Source organism: Salvelinus fontinalis, chromosome 34 (genome assembly GCF_029448725.1).
Source record: "Salvelinus fontinalis isolate EN_2023a chromosome 34, ASM2944872v1, whole genome shotgun sequence".
Lineage (NCBI taxonomy): Eukaryota > Metazoa > Chordata > Actinopteri > Salmoniformes > Salmonidae > Salvelinus > Salvelinus fontinalis.
In genome coordinates, this window is record NC_074698.1 from 27,690,624 (window position 1) to 27,713,362 (window position 22,739).

A 22,739-nucleotide genomic window follows, 5' to 3' on the forward strand; every position below is an offset into this window, starting at 1 on the left:
GCACAACTTTTCTGCCGCAGTCATGTTCCTTGGAGGTGGTTGTCTCTTGTCGAGAGCAATCTAGCTGTCTGTCTCTGGCTCTTTTTGAAGGGGAGATTCGGTTACAAGGGTGCGCTGGCACAAGCTGTTTGGGTTCACATGAGACTCTATTTACACAGGCCACCCGCCATATATCAAATCTGGGCTTTCCCCAAGTCTGTCTTGTGGATTGAAATGGATAATTTTATAATTGGCTTTAAACACCTGTGTTGGTAATGGAAGGTCTACCTCATATGCCTACTATGATTACTATTAGCCATATGATTCATGTTGGTGCTATTGCTCCAAGAAACAGTTGCTCATATTCACTAATTAAATAGCCAATGGGCTTTTCTTTGGTTTGACTTATATACAGGGTTCATTACATCACTCACACCTATGTTGGGGTACAGATATAGGCCTATGTCATTGGTCATTTTATCATTAGACATAGTTGCATGTATGTTATTACTGATGTTGTCTGTTTGTTTTATCCACATTTCCAATTGGCAAATTTAGTTAACTTTATTGAATCACCAATGGTTAAACATGTCTTGTGTCTCCTATCAGATCAACATAGCAATAACATTTCATTAGATTATCACAACACACAAACACAGCACATGTGGAATATAGCAGGCCTACATTATGAAAGGACTTTTCCTCCACAATTCAGCTCGTCATCATATCGGTTAGACTGAGTGGTGTCTGAAATAGGTCTCAGGAGGGCTGGTTCTAGCAGCTAGCCTTAGCATGAGAAGATGTGTTTATAATTGAATTGAAATGCCTCCCTTCAAACAGTGGAATGTGTTCTGTTACCTGCCTGATTATTACTACCAGTACATACATCTGCCTGGAGGCCAACAGACTGCCTGATTATTACTACCAGTACATACATCTGCCTGGAGGCCAACAGACTGCCTGATTATTATTACCAGTACATACATCTGCCTGGAGGCCAACAGACAGCCTGATTATTATTACCAGTACATACATCTGCCTGGAGGCCAACAGACTGCCTGATTATTACTACCAGTACATACATCTGCCTGGAGGCCAACAGACTGCCTGATTATTATTACCAGTACATAAATCTGCCTGGAGGCCAACAGACTGCCTGATTATTACTACCAGTACATACATCTGCCTGGAGGCCAACAGACTGCCTGATTATTATTACCAGGACATACATCTGCCTGGGGGACAACAGACTGCCTGATTATTACTACCAGTACATACATCTGCCTGGAGGCCAACAGACTGCCTGATTATTACTACCAGTACATACATCTGCCTGGAGGACAACAGACTGCCTGATTATTATTACCAGTACATACATCTGCCTGGAGGCCAACAGACTGCCTGATTATTATTACCAGGACATACATCTGCCTGGAGGACAACAGACTGCCTGATTATTACTACCAGTACATACATCTGCCTGGAGGCCAACAGGCTGCCTGATTATTACCAGTACATAAATCTGCCTGGAGGCCAACAGACTGCCTGATTATTACTACCAGTACATACATCTGCCTGGAGGCCAACAGACTGCCTGATTATTATTACCAGTACATACATCTGCCTGGAGGACAACAGACTGCCTGATTATTACTACCAGGACATACATCTGCCTGGATGCCTGGAGGCCAACAGACTGCCTCATTATTATTACCAGGACATACATCTGCCTGAATGCCAACAGACTGCCTGATTATTACTACCAGTACATACATCTGCCTGGAGGCCAACAGACTGCCTGATTATTATTACCAGTACATACATCTGCCTGGAGGCCAACAGACTGCCTGATTATTATTACCAGTACACACATCTGCCTGGAGGCCAACAGACTGCCTGATTATTATTACCAGTACATACATCTGCCTGGAGGCCAACAGACTGCCTGATTATTACTACCAGTACATACATCTGCCTGAAGGCCAACAGACTGCCTGATGGGCCAACAGGCTGCCAGACAGGCCATTGAAAGACCTTAGACGCCAGCCAGCGGTGTATTTTCAGAGCTTGTGAACGGCAGGACAGTAAAGCTAGTTACAGGGGAGATGGACTGTACAACGGACTGGGTCCTGCCTGTCAGAAAGTAGAGGGTGGGTGAGAGAGAGATGGAGAGAGAGAGAGAGAGAGAGAGAGAGAGAGAGAGAGAGAGAGAGCACGAGAGGGAGGGAGAGGGAGAGGGAGAGGGAGAACTGTCAGTTATCTATGTCTGTTTGTCCCATGGCATATGTTGCAACCATTGGATCCTAAACCCTTAACCCCTAGCCACTTGTTCAACTCTTATACCTTGTAGACAGATAGGAGTTGTCACCCTCTTCAGCTGTGTTGAGCCCTGGGAAGGAGGCAGGGATGTGTCAGTGTCATTTAGAAGGAGACCTTCAGGGCTTATCTGGTCTTGGCGTGTGTTTTATATGGGTCTGTGCAGTGATGAGAGTCTGTAGTGATGAGAGTCTGCAGTGTCGAGAGACTGCAGTGATGAGAGTCTGCAGTGTTGAGAGTCTGCAGTGATTAGAGTCTACAGTGATTAGAGTCTACAGTGTCGAGAGACTGCAGTGTTGAGAGTCTGCAGTGTCGAAAGTCTGCAGTAATTAGAGTCTACAGTGTCGAGAGACTGCAGTGTTGAGAGTCTGCAGTGTCGAAAGTCTGCAGTAATTAGAGTCTACAGTGTCGAGAGACTGCAGTGTTGAGAGTCTGCAGTGTCGAACGTCTGCAGTGATTAGAGTCTACAGTGTCGAGAGTCTGCAGTGTCGAGAGTTTGCAATGTCAAAAGTCTGCAGTGATTAGAGTCTACAGTGTCGAGAGTCTGCAGTGTCGAGAGTTTGCAGTGTTGAGAGCAGCCTCAGGGGCATGTAGGAGGTCCATGGCGGATGGGAGGGTGATTGTGTGTGGGTGTGTGTGTGTGAACATGCACGTGTATGTGTTTTGGCGTGTATGTGCTTGTGTGTGTATGTCAGGGAGTCAGTGAAGAGCAGTCAGCAAGGCGATGGTCTCTTCAGACAGGGTGACAGCTGAGATGACCTGCTGAAGTCTCGCCCCCCTGTCCCCCCTGGAGCCAGTCTCCTCTCCCCCTCTCCTCTCATCTTTCCCAGCCTCTTGGCCTGTTCTTATCTGTCTATACTGAAGGAGTGACAGGAAGTGGAACCTGACTCTTGACATGAGGCCTGAGGTGGAGAGGTGGAGTATCTGTAGCCTGTATTCCTGGCTGCACTTCACTCTACAGGGAAAGGCTGTGCAGCAACAGCCTGACCCAACAGCTCTGCTCTGCCTGTTCACCTACAGTTGGCCACAGTTCAGGGCCTGTATTCTCTAAGCTTCTCAGAGTTCTGATCTAGGATCAGTCTTTGCCTTTTAATAAGATTATATGGACATGGGGGACCTGATTCTAGATCAGCATTCCTACTCCGATTCACCCACAGCCACATGCCCGTTGAGACAAAATACTCCCACTGGGGGAAACTGATTGAATCAACATTGTTTCCACTTAATTTCAACCAAAAAATGTAATGATGTTGAATCAACATGGAAATCTGGTTGGATTTCAAAAAAGACAACTCAACCCAATGTAAATTAAAACTAGACATTGAACTGACGTCTGTGGTCAGTGGGCTGATACACTCTCTCACAGGAAGAACCATTTCCATTTCTCCATGACCAGGGCCTGTATTCATAAGATGTCTCAGAGTAGGAAAGGCAACACTGATCCTAGATCAGCACTCCTACTCTGAGATACTTTATGAAAACGGGTCCAGAAGTGTTGTGTCAGCAGGTAGCATGCTGACAGTGAACGGGGGAGTCAAACAGAATGAGGGAAGGAGGGAGAGGGAGAGAGAGAGAGAGAGAGAGAGAGAGAGAGAGAGTCTCCTAGCTAATAGAGGGAGTAATTTAGGAGTCATCAGAGGCAGTGTGATTCATGGCTGGAGACTGAGGAGGCTGCTGCAGGCAGCAGGCGTGTCATTACCTACAAGCCTTTACCTCTACCTTACCTGGAGTAGACAGGGGAGAGGAGGAGGGGGGCTCCCTACAGAGGTAGCATTATATCTTTCTCTGTCTTCTTTACTGTCTTTCTCTTCCTCTCACTCTCCTTTCTTTTTTCTTTCTCTCTCTTGCTCATTCAGTGTGCTTCTGTGTCTTCATGCTTGTCTCTCTCTCTGTCTATCCATATCTCTTTCTCTCTTCTCCCCCGTCTCTGTCTCTATATCTCTTTCTCTCTTCTCCCCCGTCTCTGTCTATCCATATCTCTTTCTCTCTTCTCCCCCGTCTCTGTCTATCCTTCTCTCTCGCTCTAATCACTATGTCTATCCATCTCCCTCCCTTCCCCCTCCCTCTCTCTTTCTCTCCCAGCCTGCTTTCTTCATGTAGAAAGGGAAACAACAGAAAGGTCTTTTGTGATGCTGAAAAAGCAGTAGTCAGTCCATAAAGGACTCCTTTATATGGCGTCTCCTTTTCTCCTTTTCTCTCTCTGACATGGCCTGTCTCTTCCCGGTGTCCATTGCCGTGACTCCCTCCCTCCCTCCCTCCCTCCCTCCCTCCCTCCCTCCCTCCCTCCCTCCCTCCCTCCCTCCCTGCCTGCCTGCCTGCCTGCCTGCCTGCCTCCCCGTCTCCTTCCCTTCCTGCCTTGCTGCCTCCCCCTCTCCTTCCCTCCGTCCTTTCCTCCCTCCCATCCTGTCTGCCTCCCCCTCTCCTTCACTCCCTTCCCACCTAGAGAGAGAAAGGGAAAGAATAGATAGAGAGAAATTAAGGGGGGGTTGAGAGGTAGATAAGTAGGGGGTAGAGAGATAAAAAGGAAGAGAGAGAGGGATTGAGAGAGACGCAGAAAGGTAGAGAGCGATAAAGAGAGGGAGAGCAAGAGAAAGAAGGATGGAGGAAGAGAGAAGGGTAAACGGAGAAAGGTTAAGGGGCGAGTGAGAGAGAGACAGAAAGAGAGGCAGGCTGGGAGTTCTGTCAGTGACCCAAAGCATTAAAAGGTTGTTAGGTGGAGACATCATGCAGCTGTCACAACCTGTTTCACTGACAGGAGGGCAGACAGGACAGAGTGTGTGTGTGTGTTAGTGTGCATGTCTGAATGCGTGCTTGCACGTCCTGCGTGTCCATGCGTGCATGTTTGTGTGTCTGACTGAGTGCATATGTGTGTGTGTGTGTGTGTGTGTGTGTGTGTGTGTGTGTGTGTGTGTGTGTGTGTGTGTGTGTGTGTGTGTGTGTGTGTGTGTGTGTGTGTGTGTGTGCATGTGTGCGTGCATGTGTGTGTGTGCGTGCATGTGTGTTTTAGAGTGCATGTTTGTGTGTCTGACTGAGTGCATATGTGTGTGTGTGTGTGTGTGTGTGTGTGTGTGTGTGTGTGTGTGTGTGTGTGTGTGTGTGTGTGTGTGTGTGTGTGTGTGTGTGTGTGTGTGTGTGTGTGTGTGTGTGTGTGTGTGTGTGTGTGTGTGTGTGTGTGTGTGTGTGTGTGTGTGTGCGTGCATGTGTGTTTTAGCGTGTGTGTTTGAGTGCCTTATTGTACATGAGCCTACTTGACACAGTGATACCTATAGGTTTTGTGTTGGGCTAAACGGCAGGGAGACAGGGCTCCCAAGCAGAGCAGGTAAACACTAATCACTTCCTTTAGGGAGGGAAATCTTTTCTGGGTCCTAGCTGTCTGACTGGGACGGTAGGTACCTAGCTGTTATAAGCAAAATATAGCTGGTTCAAATCCCAGAGCCGACTAGGTGAAACAAATCTGTCTATGTCCTCTTGAGCAAGACATTTAACCCTAATTGCTCCTGTGGTTGCTCTGGATAAGAGTGTCTGCTAAATGACTGACTAGCTGACAGGGAGACGCTAAGGCCTCTCTCTTCCCACTGCCTGGGCAATGTTTAGCCTCGACAAGGCCTCGAAATGCAGCATACAGAGGTAAATAAATACGCAAACAGAGGTTTATATAGACCTTGTAGAGGAGAAGAAAAGCCTTTCAGATGTCTCGTCTACAGCACAAAGGAGCTGGATAAGTGAAGTCTTTTACCTGAAGGCTTTGTCTAGTGGTTGACTCTGGGCTTTACGTTGTTATGAGCATAGTGAGTTGAGTTCTGATGTGTGTGTTTAGGTTTCCGTTGTGTGTGTGTGTTTGGGTGTGTGATGTGTGTGTGTGTGTTCAGTATATGTGAACAGGTATGGGGTTGTGTCCCTTGAACAGGTGGGCTACCAGAGAGAGGACCCTCCTGATCTGTAAACAGTGTCTCAGAAAGTTTCTGTACAGTCCAGCCTCTGTTCCCTGGGAAAAGGCTGCATCCCTTTATCGTTTTACTGCTGCTGTGTGTGTGTGTGTGTGTGTGTGTGTGTGTGTGTGTGTGTGTGTGTGTGTGTGTGTGTGTGTGTGTGTGTGTGTGTGTGTGTGTGTGTGTGTGTGTGTGTGTGTGTGTGTGTGTGTGTGTGTGTGTGTGTGTGTGTGTGTGTGCGTGCGTGTGTGTGCGTGCGTGTGTGTGCGTGCACGCCAACCATGAGTGTGTGTGTGTTTGCGTTCTGTACCATGAGTGTGTGTTACTTTGGCACCAGATCCTGTAATAAAGTGCATACTCTGGGTGGGGACCAAAACAAGCTGGGATTATCAGATGACCATGAATGTAATAAGGTGAGCTAGCTACAGTAAACTGTTAGCGTTCAGTTAGCTAACAGCCCTGCACTGTACTGTGGCACCATGACTGTAATAAGGTGAGCTAGCCACAGTAAACTGTTAGCGTTCAGTTAGCTAACAGCGCTGTACTGTACTGTGGCACCATGACTAAACATAATTGCACTCAACGTAATTGTACACTTTCTGCCAAAAGTCAACATTTAAGCAAACATTTCCTATAAATAGTGATGTAAAACCACTAATTAGACTACTAGACTACTTGGCTGATGGGGGTTGATGACCACCTGTGAAACGACCACCTTGGTTTACATTACAAGATGGCCACCTGTGTGACTCAACTGTAGCCGCTGCATTCCTTCTGTGAAAGTCTCCCCCTCCTCCCACTGTGTTTAGTAATGGGTGAATAAGACTGAGCATGTAATTACACACTAAGAAAAGACGGTTCCTCAAGGGTTCTTTGGGAGGGGTGATGGTTCTATGTGGAACCATAAGGACTCAATGAACCCATTGAGCCCTTCGATGGTTCTTTGCATTTCAGAAAAGGGTTTCTCTGTTAGTGATAATTAAAATGTAGGGGTGGTGGCTCATTAGAATATTTCGGGGCATGGTTTGCTAACAGCTCATTTTGTACAATCGTGAGTGAGAGTGTCATTCCAGTTGATGTAATCTGTGGTGTTATGACATTGCATTGTAAATATGACTATGGCCAGTGACGGTGCCTTGTGAAAGACTCACATATGGCCTTATGTCAATTGAAAACTGTTGTCTACCTCAGTTCTCAATTTTCCCCTCAGCGAGTCCCAGCAGTTCCAGAGCTAGCACACCTGATTCAACTTGTCAATTACCACAATAATAACACTTGTGGAATTCAAACAATATAATATGGCTAACCAAAATAACAACATTTAAGGTTCTTCAAACGGTACTACATAGAACATTTAAGATTGATGAAGGTTCTTTATAGAACCATTCTCCATAAAGGTTCTATAAAGAACCTTAAAAAGTGCTCTGTATAGCTCCAAAAAGGGTTGTAACCATAGCGGAACCCTTTTTTGGTGTTATATAGAACCTTTTATTAATGGTTCTGTATAGAACCTTAGGAAAGGGTTCTATATAGCACCAACAAGGGTAGCACCAACAAGGGATCCGCTATGGTTCTATAAAGAACCTGCATCAATCTTAAATGTTCTGTGTAGTACCGTTTGAAGAACCATTCAGGTTTTTAAGCCAAAGAACAAGCCAAAGAACCCTGTTTGGCACTATTTAGAAGCATTTAGTTTTAGTGTGTACATTCAGGTCTATGGCATGGTTTAAAACATACTATCTAGATCCTGTTTGCTGTAACCCCTACTGGAGGAGGCTTGTGGGCGGCTGTTTTGCAGCCGAACGATGATGATGATGGTGATTACTGTCGAGGTATGACATCATCAACCGTCTGCCAAGCCAAAAAAGGCGGTTCATTTAACTCATTAAGCCGGTGACTAGGAATGTTTGTTGTGGAGAAGCAGGCTCCATTAAACATCAATGGAGGAAATGACGCAGTCTTTAGCTGAGGACCACACTAGCCACTTGTACCACAATGTAATTCACCTCCAATTAAGTGGGCTTGTAAAGTGTCATTAATGTAGGCTTGAGTGGTGAAACTGGGGTGAACTTGCTTGGTTGAGTAAGACTTCCCTGTCTCTGTGTGTATGTGTGTGTGTGTGTGTGTGTGCGTGTGTGTATGAGTGAGTCTCTGCGACTGTGTCTGTGTGTCTGTGTGTTTGTGTGTGTGGGCGTGAGTGTCTGCGACTGTGTGTGTGTGTGTGTGTGTGTGTGTGTGTGTGTGTGTGTGTGTGTGTGTGTGTGTGTGTGTGTGTGTGTGTGTGTGTGTGTGTGTGTGTGTGTGTCGAGACATTGCATTAACACGGCTGCCTTCTGTTTTGACGAGGTGCGGAAAATGAGGTCATGGAGGAGACCAAGCCGATGCAGAAGCATCATAAGAACTACTCCCAACAACACGGCTACTCAGACCTGAAGAGCTCACAGATACACAGCCGACGCAAGAGGAGCGTTGGTGGGTCTGCAACGCCACACATCATCACATCACAACACAACACACGATTCACACATACAGGCTACGTTTGAACCAAGGCATGACAATGAATGGACATGATGTTAGGTTGTGTTTACTGAGGGACTTATAATGAAGACAAGACGTCTATCTACCAAACATTTAGCCTAGGATTCATGGGAGATTATCGCTGGTGAGGGAAGGGAGGGGTTACCGGTCTAGGGGAGCCTATGATTGACTGTGGCGTGTAGATCTAAGACACACATGTCGGGAGGAGGAAAAAGTATCCTTAAAGCCAGGAAATTCCAGGCATTCAGTGTTCATGTCTCAACTCGCCGGGCCTTGACTTATATTACCTGGGAGAGTGCCACGCGGGTAGAGGTATCCTCTCACAGAGGCCGAGAGAGGAGCCTAGTGTGTAGCTTGTAGGGATGTGTGACGGACGGGGTTCGAACCCGGGTCTTCCAGACGACTGCATTAGCCCACTAAGCCAAACTCTTCAGGTACTCATCACACAAGAGGTCTCCAGGCCTTAGTTACAGCCTGTAACTATGGGTTCTTTCTGGTTAGATCATGTACCATACCAAGAGGACGAGTAGTACTGCAGATGTTGTTGGCATCCAAACAAGCACTCACTCACTGTACTGTGTGCACGCGCACCAGCCGCGTTGTATAATGGTGGCATATTGTACTCAGTACTCTATTCTTTCTGGCTTCTCAGGGCATCACGTCTCAAATGAAGGGCTGGTCATGCCTTGCCTGCTGTTTGAATATACGTGCCAGCCACAGGAGGTTGGTGGCACCTTACTTGGGGAGGACGGGCTCTTGGTAATGGCTGGAGTGGACTAGGTGGAATGTTATCAAACACATGGTTTCCATGGTGCCATTCCATCTGCTCCGTTCCAGCCATTATTATGAGCCGTCCTCCCCTCAACAGCCTCCACTGGTGCCAGCACCCTTAGAAACAGACACAGGTATTATTCATGTCCTTTATCATAAGCCCTACATGCAGACATAAGGCTGTTTGGCCTAATCTAGCTGCATTAGAGCAGAACAAACAGTCTTTCTCTAGAGTCTCCACTCACTCAGTTACTACCCAAACTCCTCAGGTCATAAAACGGCTCTTTATTTGTCATCTTTTCCTTTGTGAATCGTCCTGGATCAGCCTTTAGTGCTGGTTAGGGTTTGACTGTGATTAGGAGCTGATCCTGAATCAGTGATCAGTGATGTAGATGACAGAGATCTCGGTGGGTAAAAGGGTAAAAATAGCATACGTTCTGAGAGTAGTGTATCGTCCAATGGTCAGAAAACCAATGTAGTGCTTCTAGCCAGTTGAATGATACAGCATCTAACAACGATTATAAACTGGGTAGAACGAGCGCTGAATGCTGATTGTCCGAAAGCCGTGGTATATTTGGTATTTTTGGTATTTTATTAGGATCCCCATTAGCTGCTACAAAAGCAGCAGCTACTCTTCCTGGGGTCCACACAAAACATGAGACTGCATACCATGGGTATGACAAAACATGTATTTTACTGTTCTAAATATGTTTGTAACCAGTTTATAATAGCAATAAGGCACCTCGGGGGTTTGTGGTATATTGCCAATATATAAGCTAAGGGCTGTATCCAAAGAACAGTCCTTAGCCGTGGTATATTGGCCATATATCGCATCCCCTCGTGCCTTATTGCTTAACTGTACTACATAGTTTCATTAAAAAGCATCTGAGTGTATATCTAAGTATCTCTCTCTCTCTCTCTCTCCCCCCCCCCCTCGTTCTCTCTCTCTCTTTCTCCCTCTCTCTCGTTCTCTCTCTCTCTCTCTCCAGAGGAGGCGGTGCCTGCGGTGTGTAAGACGCGGACGGTGATCTATGAGATCCCGCGCAGCCAGGTGGACCCCACGGCTGCCAACTTTCTGATATGGCCGCCGTGTGTGGAGGTCAAGAGGTGCACGGGATGCTGCAACACCAGCAACATGCGCTGCCACCCCTCACGCAGACACCACCGTACCGTTAAGGTGAGAGAGGAAGTTTTCACACACACACACACACACACACACACACACACACACACACACACACACACACACACACACACACACACACACACACACACACACACACACACACACACACACACACACACACACACACACACACCCTTTCCTCCCATTCACTTGGGTAAGTGTACAGTAAATCATGCAGGTTGATTAAGTACAAAAGAAGGGCTTAGGACATGTTGTCTCCCTCCCTCCCTCTGTCTATGTCTCCATCCCCCTTCCCCAGGCATTTGGCCTTCTCCCAAAATATATTGTATACACTCCCTTTTAGCCCCCTCGATGCCGTCTCTCCCTCCCTCGATCCCTCCATCTCTTGGTTGGTGAGGGTCCAGGGTGTCTGTGCCAGGCAGGGAGAGACGGGACTTGGGTGGGTGGGAGGGAGTAAGGGTAGAGGGATACAGCTAGGGCAGCAGCTGGAGGGTAGATCAAGGAGCACCAGCAGAGAGAGAGGGAGGGAGAGAGAAGGAGTGTTGGGGGGGGGAGTGTTCTAGCAGTATTTTACGGTAACTAACACCTCTTGTGTTAGTGTGGGGTGGGGGGAGTGTTCTAGCGGTATTTTACGGTAACTAACACCTCTTGTGTTAGTGTGGGGTGGGGGGAGTGTTCTAGCAGTATTTTACGGTAACTAACACCTCTTGTGTTAGTGTGGGGTGGGGGGAGTGTTCTAGCAGTATTTTACGGTAACTAACACCTCTTATGTTAGTGTGGGGTGGGGGGAGTGTTCTAGCAGTATTTTACGGTAACTAACACCTCTTGTCATGTTAGTCTGAAAACCCGCTGCCTCTGTTTCTCCTCAGAGGAGACACCGCTGACTTCAGTTGGGATGTGTTCCTGCTCTATTTACACTTCAGCTTGTTACTGCTTCTGGGCCCTGTGTGTTTATCTTTCATGGAAGCAAAGTACTGTGCGGTGTAGGATGGCTGGGAACGAATAGGGGGAGCATAGGAGCACATTCTGTTCTTAAATATCTCTTGAATGTGTGTGTTTGCTGATCTTGTGTGTGTGTCATGTCAGTATGTGTGTGTGTGTCATGTCAGTATGTGTGTGTGTGTGTGTCATGTCAGTATGTGTGTGTGTGTGTGAGACAGTATGTGTGTGTGTGTCATGTCAGTATGTGTGTGTGTGTGTGTGTGTGTGTGTGTGAGACAGTATGTGTGTGTGTGTCATGTCAGTATGTGTGTGTGTGTGTGAGACAGTATGTGTGTGTGTGTCATGTCAGTATGTGTGTGTGTGTGTGAGACAGTATGTGTGTGTGTGTCATGTCAGTATGTGTGTGTGTGTGTGTGTGTGTGTGAGACAGTATGTGTGTGTGTGTCATGTCAGTATGTGTGTGTGTGTGTGAGACAGTATCGTTGTACTCTATCCATCGTGCTGATCTTGCCTGGTCACAGGCCGGTGAGACATGGTTATCAGCTGTCATGCAAACCTCCACTGCTGCACCATGCCAGGGCTTCAGCTTTGGAGATAGCGCCGCGATATCCGCTAGCCAGAGTAATAACAAAAACACCATCACCAGTTTCCTGGCACAGCAGCACTGGCCAGTCAGCTTTCAAAGGGATAGGCAGCCATTTTGTGTCAGGACATTGGCTATCTGGGGTGCAGTTGCAGAAGTGGTCTAGCGTTCTCCATAGAGGACTGAGTGACTGGGAGGAACAAGTGGTCCACTGTGGCTCTCAGTGGGTATGGCAGTGCTTAGTCATGATGTCTGAGTGGCCTCCACTGTAGTCTCGCCCTCACCTGGCCTGTCTGCTGGCTTGTCTGTCTGTCTCCTTGACAGCCCACTGTCCTTCTGTCTGTCCACTCCTTAAAAGAAGCCCAGCGGAAAAACACTACAATGTTAAGCTATGCTTTCAGTGAGAGTGGTAATGAGGACTGGTGTGGAGAAAGAGTGGAAGATGGACAGAGGGTTGGGTCTGGGACAGTTTCTCAGAATGCCCTCTCTTGTGGTCGCCCTCCGTGTTCCCCTCCTGACACCCTCCAAAACCCCCTTGGATAAACAAGCTTTCTTCACACAACACAGGGACAGGGAGCGAGGGGGGAACCCTGGAGCCAGCCGTGGGCGGTGGTTTTGTGGGGAAGTTTTTCCGTGTTGGACCAGGGAGGGAGCTGAGAGAGAGAGGCTCTATCCCGGTAAAGGTCAACCGACGGGGGTGACTGCAGGATATTTGGTGTGAAGAACATTGTCTCCTCCTGCCAAGTTTTTTCTTTCCCGTCTTTAGGAATAGAGCTGAATGGGATCCTCTCTCTCTAACTCTGGGTCTCGCCAGCCCAAGATGTTTTCCTTGTGCTAGACGTGAGGGATGGAGGGATGGAGGGATGGGAATAGAACGCATTGTGTGTTTCTTTCCACCTTGTGCCGTGGTGTATTTCAGTATTGGAGCTAAATGCAATTTATTTATTCTTCCCTTTTTTCTTTTTCTTTCTCCCTCCGTTGCTCTCAGTAAAGAGTGCGTCTGTGTCGGCCCCTGCTGCTCTACAAGCCTGCTTTATTCACTGGCCAAGTCATCAAAAGTCTAACTTTAAATAAGCTTGGCCTGAGGGGATCGTGGCAGATCTAGAGTCTCTCTCTCTCTTTCTTTCCAGTGCTTTGGTCCATTACTGATAAGCCAGGCAGTGTGTGTGTGTGACAATGAGAGGGGGAGTAGGCCTAGTAGCCCTCCATGGTAATGTGTTCTATATTAGGATCTGGCTCTGGCAGTGATTGTAGAACTGCTGTAGATGCAATTCAATGGTCAGACATGTCAACAAAAGATTAAAGGAATTAGAGAGAGAGAGACAGAGGGTGAGTGGGGAATGAGAGAAGAAGAGAAACAGCCAGGGGATAATGAATGAGAAAGAGAGAGAGAGAAGAGGTGATGAGGAATAATAGAGAAAGATAGAATGAGATAAATAAAAAGACAGAGACTGTTTAAGTAGTCAGCTCCATCATCGTAGCATTACCATAACTCTCCCCTTATTTATCCTTCTCCCTCACTCCCCTCTCTGTCCCCCTCTCTCTCCCTCTCTCTCCCTCCCTCTCCCTCCCCCTCTCTCTCTCTCTCTCTCTCTTTCCCTCACTCCCCTCTCTGTCCCTCCCTCTCTCTCTCTCTCTCCCTCCCTCTCTCTCTCTCTCACTCCCTCTCTCCCTCCCCTATCCATCCCTCCGTCCCCTCTCCATCCATCCCTCCCTCTCTCTCTCCCTCTCTCTCCCTCCCTCCCCTCTCCCTCCATCTCTCTCTCCCTCACTCCCCTCTCTGTCCCTCTCTCTCTCTCTCTCTCTCTCTCTCTCTCTCTCTCTATCTCCCTCCCTCCCCTCTCCGTCCCTTCCTCTCTCCCTCTCCCTCCCTCCCTCCCCTCTCCCTCTCTCCCTGTCTCTCCCTCTCCGCCCCTCTCTCTCTCTGTCCCTCTCTCCCTACCCCTCTCCATCCCTCCCTCTCTCTCTCCCTCTCCGTCCCTCCCTCTCTCTCTCCCTACCCCTCTCCGTCCCTCCCTCCCTCTCTCTCCCTCCCCCTCTCCCCCCTTCCCTCCCTCCCTCTCTCCCTCCCCCGCTCCCTCTCTCCCTCCCCCTCTCCTTTTCCCCGCTCCCTCTCTTCCTCCCCCTCTCTCCCTCACCCTCTTCTTCCCTCCCTCTCTCTCCCCCTCTCTCGCTCTCTCTCTATCCCCCTCTCTCTCTACCCTCTCTCTGTCTTGCTCACTCTCTCTCTCTCTCTCTTTATATCCATCTCTCTCTATATCCCCTTTTCTCTCTTTCTCTAGTCTATATCACTTTCTCTCTATCTTTTTATTCCCCACCTCAGCCCCTCTCCTTTCTCTGCTCCGTCTTTCCCATCTTTTTCCATCTCCTCCTGAGTGAGTGTTGTGGTGCGCTGCATTGCATTACAGGGTTCTGATAGGTTTGTCAGTGCTGCTGTCCCGGGCCTGCTGGTTAGATACAGTCATCTGTAAAACAACAGGGGGTTCTGGGAAGCAGGCCCTGCTCTGAGGACAAGAGGGTCTAGTGAGGACTGTGTGCGTGTGTGTGTTTGTGTGTTCTCCCACAGGCTAAAGCAAACAGTCAGTCAGACTGACAGAGAATAGAGCTGTCACTTCCCTCTTTTAGTTGTAGTTTGACCACTAACTAGTCTTGGATATCCCAGACATTGGAGCAACGTCAGCTAGGCAACGACACTAGGACTGGGGAGGATGTCGGCTTCTCTCTGACAGTTCAAAAGGGGGGGGGGGGGGGGGGGGGGGGGGGGGGGGGGGGGGGTTGTTCTGGGTAGGGTCCTCTTCAGACAGATAACCCTTCCAACAAAAGAGACCACAGAGAACACTCGTCTAGTAGGACATTGGGGAGTAATGGACCAGCAATCAGAAAGACTAGGAGTAGGAGAGGGTTACCTCATCTGCTCGCTGGCTCAGTCTCTGTGGGAGTGTGTGTAACAAGTATTCCCGGTTACAGTGTGTGTGAGTGTGTGTGTGTGTGTGTGTGTGTGTGTGTGTGTGTGTGTGTGTGTGTGTGTGTGTGTGTGTGTGTGTGTGTGTGTGTGTGTGTGTGTGTGTGTGTGTGTGTGTGTGTGTGCGTGCGCATGCATTTGTGCACATGCTTGCGCCTGTGTGTCTGTGTGTGTGTGTTGCTCCTCTGTGCCGTGTGTTCTCCCCTAACGCGCTGCCTGGGACAAGACCATTAGTGTTGAGGCAGCAGCAGTAGAGAGATGAGAGTGCTACTGAGGGGAAGAGAGGCCACAGATTAATGAAGTGTTGATGCCTGTTGGATCAAAGCTGGAGGCCACAGAGGGTCAGGAGGATATAGCTGCAGGATTCACACATCTCTACTGACCCTAACTTTAAGGAGCCTCCTCTGACCTTTTGACCTCCACACACACACACACACACACACACACACACACACACACACACACACACACACACACACACACACACACACACACACACACACACACACACACACACACACACACACACACACACACACACACACACACACACACACACACTTCCTTTCCCCCAGTCAGTCAGTCAGTCAGTCAGGACGGAGGCAGTAGCTACTAGCCGGGGCCTGTCCTCGTGTGAGACCTAGTTACGGGGTGTTTCATAAATAAAGGGACGAGTTGACGGCCATACAGTCAGTGTGATTAATGTGTGTGTGAGGCGTCCCGTGGATTACGTGAGAGAGGGATGAGGGGGATGGAGGGGGGAGAGGGGAAGTGAAGGGGGTCCCTGTTTGAAGTTGGTGCAGCTGTGAAGTATTTTCACTTTGATTTGGTCCCAGATTTTGGTGAGGGTTGGAGTGTGTGTGTGTGTGTGTGTGTGTGTGTGTGTGTGTGTGTGTGTGTGTGTGTGTGTGTGTGTGTGTGTGTGTGTGTGTGTGTGTGTGTGTGTGTGTGTGTGTGTGTGTGTGTGTGTGTGTGTGTGTGTGTGTGTGTATCTGGGGTCACCCACTGTGTGCCAGAGACCATGAAGCTGGACAGATTTTAGAACTTGGGCCAGAACTGGACCGCCTGGAATGCATCTGCTGAAATAAGAAATGTAATTCAACATTTTTTTACATTTCTTTTTATTCTTTCTTCATTTCCATCCCTCCCTTTTACGTCCACTCCTCGTCTCCTGTCCTCCCTTTTGAACTTCTGCTTTGACTTCATCCTCTCTCTTGCTCTCGCCCTCAGCGTTTAAAGCTGTTTCTCTCTATCAAACCTGAGTTCAAATATTATACATTTGAAATCTTTCAAATACATTGAGTGTTTGCTTTAGCCTGCCTTGAGTGCCAGGTTTGCACTTTTGGGACATTTCTATTGGTTCCATTACAAGTTCAATAAAGTACAGCTAAAGTATATAAAATGATTTCCAATAGTATTTGAACCCAGTTCTGGTCTGTTTGATGTTAGTTACCTACATGTTGCATGTGTTCTGTGACTCTTCCTGCTTTAAAGAGTGTCAAGGCCCATTCTGTTTGCTGTGCTTATCAGTGTCCCAGAGCCCAGCCCTGCTGGGGAACACTACACTACACCACTACACTCCTCGCCACTACATGTTGGATCTTCATTTGATCACCCTGTTGTTGCAGGATTTAGCCTGCACAGCAGGAAATGCAAACGTATAGTGTATTAGAGGTTTAAAAAGACTTCTAAAGTTTATAATTTCTACTTTAAAATGTCAGACTTGATTTGCCTTAACTGAAAATCTATCAGCCTCTACAAAAGTGTCAATTTATTATAATCCACACAATAATTCACATTTCCTGATGCTGCAGGATAATTTTCCTGCTTTGAGAAACTGGTCAAATTAAGATCCAACATCTGTACCTACTCTCTATTGGAGAGACTAAACTAAAATCTGTAGCATTTTTATTCCAGTTTGCTTAAAAACCCCATCAACATTTCAGTCCGCAGGACATTCATCAGAATGGTAGAAAACATGAAAAGATAAAGACAAGGTAATATGGGGTGTTTTCTCTGTCATCCCATACTTGTGCCCACAAGACCTCTACAGAGTAGTGATTACCTGTCAGACCACTGTCAGGCCCAACACTTCATATAAACACCACTCTTACCAAGCTCTAATTACCATTGATGACAAAGGAGAACATTCTCTCTTCACCTCCATCTCGTTACCTCTCTCTATTTTGTTCTTTCTCTGTCTGTCTCCATCTCCCTCCCTTCCTCTCTTTCTGTCTGCCTTTCTGTGTCTTTCTCTCTCGCTCTCTTTCTCTCGCTCTCTTTCTCTCGCTCTCGTTCTCTCTGTCGCTCTCTCGCTCTCTTTCTCTCGCTCTCGTTCTCTCTGTCGCTCTCTCGCTCTCTTTCTCTCGCTCTCAATTCAAAGGGCTTTATTGGCATGGGAAACATATGTTTACATTGCCAAAGCAAGTGAAATAGACAAGAAACAAAAGTGAAATCAACAATCTCTCTCTCTACCTCTATATCCTTCCCTCTACCCCCCCTCTCCCTCTACCCCTCCCCCTCTCCCTCTACCCCTCCCCCCTCTCCCTCTACCATCTTGTTTACATTTTCTAGTCTATCATTTTTTATAATTTTCACTTCCCTTTCTGGGAGAGAGTTTTACTCTTCATTTCTGGTTTCTGGCAATGAGTGGTTTCCTATTTCCACTACTATCAGAATGAGAACTCTTAGTTTAGATTGAGTCACAGCAAAAGTCATGAAAAGCATCTTGTGCGAGGTGGTACGGTGTGTGTGTTCTGGTGTGAGGACATGGGAAGGAGCAGGAAAGGAATGACGGAGAAATGACGTCTCTTATTGGACGCTTTGATGTTGGATATTTGATGATGGTCATACTTGGTGTCAGGAGGAAGGAGAGGCAGACAGTCTGCGGTCGAGACGATCCCCACATACACATTTGGTGACACACTGGGAGCTGTGAGAGAGAGAGAGAGAGAGAGAGAGAGAGAGAGAGAGAGAGAGAGAGAGAGAGAGAGAGAGAGAGAGAGAGAGAGAGAGAGAGAGAGAGAGAGAGAGAGAGAGAGAGAGAGAGAGAGAGAGAGAGCGAGAGAGAGAGAGAGAGAGAGGAGAGAGAGAGAGTGAGAGGGAGAGAGATGGAGAGAGAGAGATGGAGAGAGATGGAGAGAGAGAGAGAGGGAGAGAGAGAGATGGAGAGAGAGAGAGAGGGAGAGAGAGAGAGAGAGGAGAGAGAGAGAGTGAGAGAGAGATGGAGAGAGAGAGAGAGAGAGATTGGTGTGAAGAAATAAAGTGCTTTTTCTCAGCCCTCCCATTGGTTTCCATTGGCATTCCTGCCTGCGTGCCTATGATAAATGCTCTTCTTGTTTCCTTTCTTCACCCCACACCCCGAATCCCCCCTCAGCACCCCTTATAACCCCCCATCCGCCCCTAATCCCCCCTCAGCACCCCTTATAACTCCCCATCCGCCCCTAATACCCCCTCAGCACCCCTTATAACCCCCCATCCACCCATCAATCCCCCCTCAGCACCCCTTATAACCCCCCATCTACCCATCAATCCCCCTCTTCTCAGAGTTGAAAGCGTTGGGGGATTTGCTGTTGTCTGTCTGTCCATCATTTTCAAAGCCCTGGTCATTGAGTTCCTTATGAGGTTCACCCTTTACGGAGGAGGAGGGATTCTATTCCTTTTTCCATTAAAACCAGACTGTCAGACAGATAGATAGAGAGACAGCCCCCTCTATCTCCCTCCTGCCTTCTCTGTCCCTTTACCCGCCTTGTAGCTCACAATGAGCAGGGTTAGAAGGGGTTGCAGGTTTTCCTCTGTATGTCTGGTGTCTGTGTGTCTGGTGTCTGGTGTTGGGACTCGGCCACTTAATTTATCCTGTGACAGATGAATTGCGTATCCCTCACTCTCCCCTCCTCCTTCACCCCTCCCTTCTTACTCTCCCCCCTCCTCCCCAATCTTATTTATTTTCCTTTATCGCGATGTTGTTCCCATTCCTAACTATCCGTGGTACACATCCACATCCAAGCCTTGTTTTCCTTGGACCGCCGAGCCCAAACTTTCCTTTCCACGCTCCGGCACTCCCATCGGGGGAAATCCCAATTAACCCAGCCAGGACAATCGGCTTCAGAGCTGGGAGAGGCTGGGATAGATACTGGAGAGAGAGACTGGAGAGAGAGACTGGGATAGAGACTGGAGAGATAGACTGGAGAGAGAGACTGGAGAGAGAGACTGGGGATATAGACTGAGATAGAGACTGGAGAGAGACTGGGATAAAGACTGCAGAGAGAGACTGGAGAGAGAGACTGGGGATATAGACTGGGATAGAGACTGGAGAGAGACTGGGAGAGAGACTGGGAGAGAGACTGGAATAGAGACTGGAGAGAGACTGGAATAGAGACTGGAATAGAGACTGGAGAGAGACTGGATTAGAGACTGGGATAGATACCTGAGCGAGACTGGGAGAGAGTGGGAGAGAGACTGGGATAGATACTGGAGAGAGACTGGGAGACTGGGAGAGAGACTAGGAGAGAGACTGGGATAGAGACTGGGATAGAGACTGAGATAGGTACCTGAGAGAGACTGGGAGAGAGACTGGAGAGAGACTAGGAGAGAGACTGGAATAGAGACTGGAATAGAGACTGGAGAGAGACTGGGAGAGAGACTGGAATAGAGACTGGAATAGAGACTGGAGAGAGACTGGGAGACAGACAAGGAGAGAGACTGGGAGACAGGAAAGACTGGAAAAGGAGAGAGTTGAAGAAACCAGGAGAGACTGGGAGAGAGACTGGAGAGAGACTGGGATAGAGACTGGGATAGATACCTGAGAGAGACTGGAGAGAGACTGGGAGAGAGACTGGGAGACAGGGAAGACTGGAAAAGGAGAGAGTTGAAGAAACCAGGAGAGACTGGGAGAGAGACTGAGAGAGAGACTGGGATAGAGACTGGAGAGAGACTGGGAGACAGGAAAGACTAGAAAAGGAGAGAGTTGAAGAAACCAGGAGAGACTGGGAGAGAGACTGGGAGAGAGACTGGGAGAGAGACTGGGAGACAGGAAAGACTAGAAAAGGAGAGAGTTGAAGAAACCAGGAGAGACTGGGAGAGAGACTGGGAGAGAGACTGGAGAGAGACTGGGAGAGAGACTGGAGAGAGACTGGGAGAGAGACTGGAGAGAGACTGGAGAGAGACTGGAGAGAGACTGGGAGACAGAAAAGACTAGAACATGAGAGAGTTGAAGAAACCAGGAGAGACTGGGAGAGAGACTGGAGAGAGACTGGAGAGAGACTGGAGAGAGACTGGGAGACAGAAAAGACTAGAAAATGAGAGAGTTGAAGAAACCAGGAGAGACTGGGAGAGAGACTGGAGAGAGACTGGGAGACAGGAAAGACTGGAAAAGGAGAGAGTTGAAGAAACCAGGAGAGACTGGGAGAGAGACTGGGAGAGAGACTGGAGAGAGACTGGGAGACAGGAAAGACTGGAAAAGGAGAGAGTTGAAGAAACCAGGAGAGACTGGAGAGACTGGGAGAGAGACCAGGAAGAGACCTACCTTTTCTCTTCTATCCCAGAGCTCACTACATAAACCCTTTAAACCCTCCGTTGCTCTGTCTCTCTGGCCGGATCGGATATCATTCCATAACCTGGCCGGGATTCTTTCCCAGGCCCGGCTTTCTGACAGAGTTTAGAGGTTGATGATTTATATATAGAGTGTGTGGGGCCCCTTCGGTTGCACCATGGGGTCTTCTATGGTGTGTCTAGCTGCTGGGATGGTGGGCTCTGAGACGGGACTTGAGTGGGTTCAATTTTTGTTTGTATTTTTTACTATGAATGTCAATATTTCTGGGGAGTCAGAGAGTGTCATGACAGGACACAGACAGGCTGACATGGTGACAGGGACACAGACATACTCACATGGTGACAGGGACACAGACATGCTCACATGGTGGCAGGGACACAGGCTGAGACACAGACTTGCTGACATGGTGACAGGGACACAGACATACTCACATGGTGACAGGGACACAGACATGCTCACATGGTGACAGGGGGACACAGACATGCTGACATGGTGACAGGGGGACACAGAGAGGGGATGTGGAGGAGGGAGCAGGGCTGTTTGCGTGTTACCCAGTACTGAACTGCACACCCCTCCCCCCTCCTCTCCACCTCCTAATTCCAGTATCAGTCTATTGTCATACTCTGACTCTGGGAATGTGCCTTCGCTGTGTACAAGGAGACAAGGGAAGGGAGGGAGAGAATGACAAGGAGGAGATGAGAAGTGTAGAGGAAGACAGTGACTAAGCAAGAGAATGCTTGCTGTTGACAAAGTGGGAAGAGCAGAGGGAGAGTCCGTAACTTCATTGGTGGAGACATGTTGAAAACCACCCACACTCAGAGGAGGGAAGGGTTTAGGTGGTGTTCTGCTCTGTGTGTCCTTAACCCTGCTGTGTTGAGTAACAGGCCTACTGCTGACCTCTCTGTCACACATACACACCGCTTTATCCTCTTGTCGATGTGTGTTTGTTTGTGCAATTGTGTGTGCGTGTATCATTTGTCATTAGGCTCCGCCACAGTAGTAACTGTCAGGCACCGCTGATTCTCCTTGTTTCTGATTGGCCGACCCCTGACCCCCTAGACATTCTGGTAACCAACGGCAGCGGAGCCGGGTACACAGACAGCTGCAGCCCCTGTGAGCATACAGCTCTGATTCCACTGTCACACACACTGGCTAGTGACAGGGAGTGGGTTTCCATTTGGCTTGTTTTGCTCAGGAAACACTGTCGATTAATCAGGCCTATATTAGTCACCGGTGTCCTTGAGGATTAAACAGAACTAGACGGAGTTAAATAGGTTACGTATGAATGAGACTTAATGCTACCCATGATCACGTTCAGTGTGCTGTCCCCCTCCTTTAAAGACCCCCCCTAAACACACACAACCCACCCCAAAACGACATGGTCCCCGGAATGTACACAAATCTAAAACCTCCCACCTCTGCAAACTTATGCGAAAGACACACAGGTTGAATGAATTCAGTTGTGTAACTCTCCCCCTCCACCCCCTCTTTCTCTCTCTCTCTCTCCCTCTTCTTTCTCTCACCCATTCCCTCCTCTCTTCCCACCGCTTCTCTCTTTTACCCATCTCCCCTCTCTCCCCCTCCCTCCCCCTCTCTCTCTCTCTCTCTCTCTCCACCCCTACTCAGTTTCTGCTCAGGCCCTTTCACCCTCTGCTTCAGACCGGAGATAAGAGCAAACACACACCGTAATGATCGCTGTCCAGACACCATTGTCCACTGTTTACCCACGGCATACCTCTGCTACTTAACCTCCCTTTCACTCCCTCTATCCCTGTTTTCTCTCTTTCTATCCCTCATCTTCCCCCTTTTCACTCCCTCTATCCCTGTTTTCTCTCTTTCTATCCCTCATCTTCCCCCTTTTCCTCCCTTTCTAAAAGACACTGTTTCAAAGGAAGGATGGTGAATAGTGGATGCTGTTTACACCCTACCCTCTTTCTGGCCACTCTGTGTCCTGCTCAGCCTACGTCTCTGTCTCACCCTGGGCTTATGTTTCCGAGACGTTACGTCATTGCAGGGCCCAA

At 48.3% G+C, this 22,739-nt stretch overlaps 1 protein-coding gene across 4 annotated transcripts in view; it reads left to right on the forward strand.

Moving 5' to 3' along the window:
- The window catches only part of LOC129833659 (platelet-derived growth factor subunit A-like), a 32,609-nt gene that overhangs the window by 2,945 nt on the left and 6,925 nt on the right, over positions 1-22,739 (forward strand). For 3 of the 4 annotated variants that reach the window (XR_008756090.1, XR_008756091.1, XM_055898375.1), the window contains exons 3-4: positions 8,571-8,696; positions 10,523-10,710. Coding sequence is in view for 1 of the 4 variants with exons in the window: in XM_055898375.1 (XP_055754350.1) it covers positions 8,571-8,696; positions 10,523-10,710 (314 nt within the window). In the remaining 3 variants the exon portion in view is untranslated. The remainder of the gene's footprint in view (positions 1-8,570; positions 8,697-10,522; positions 10,711-22,739) is intronic. The other variant, XR_008756092.1, reaches the window with a different exon arrangement.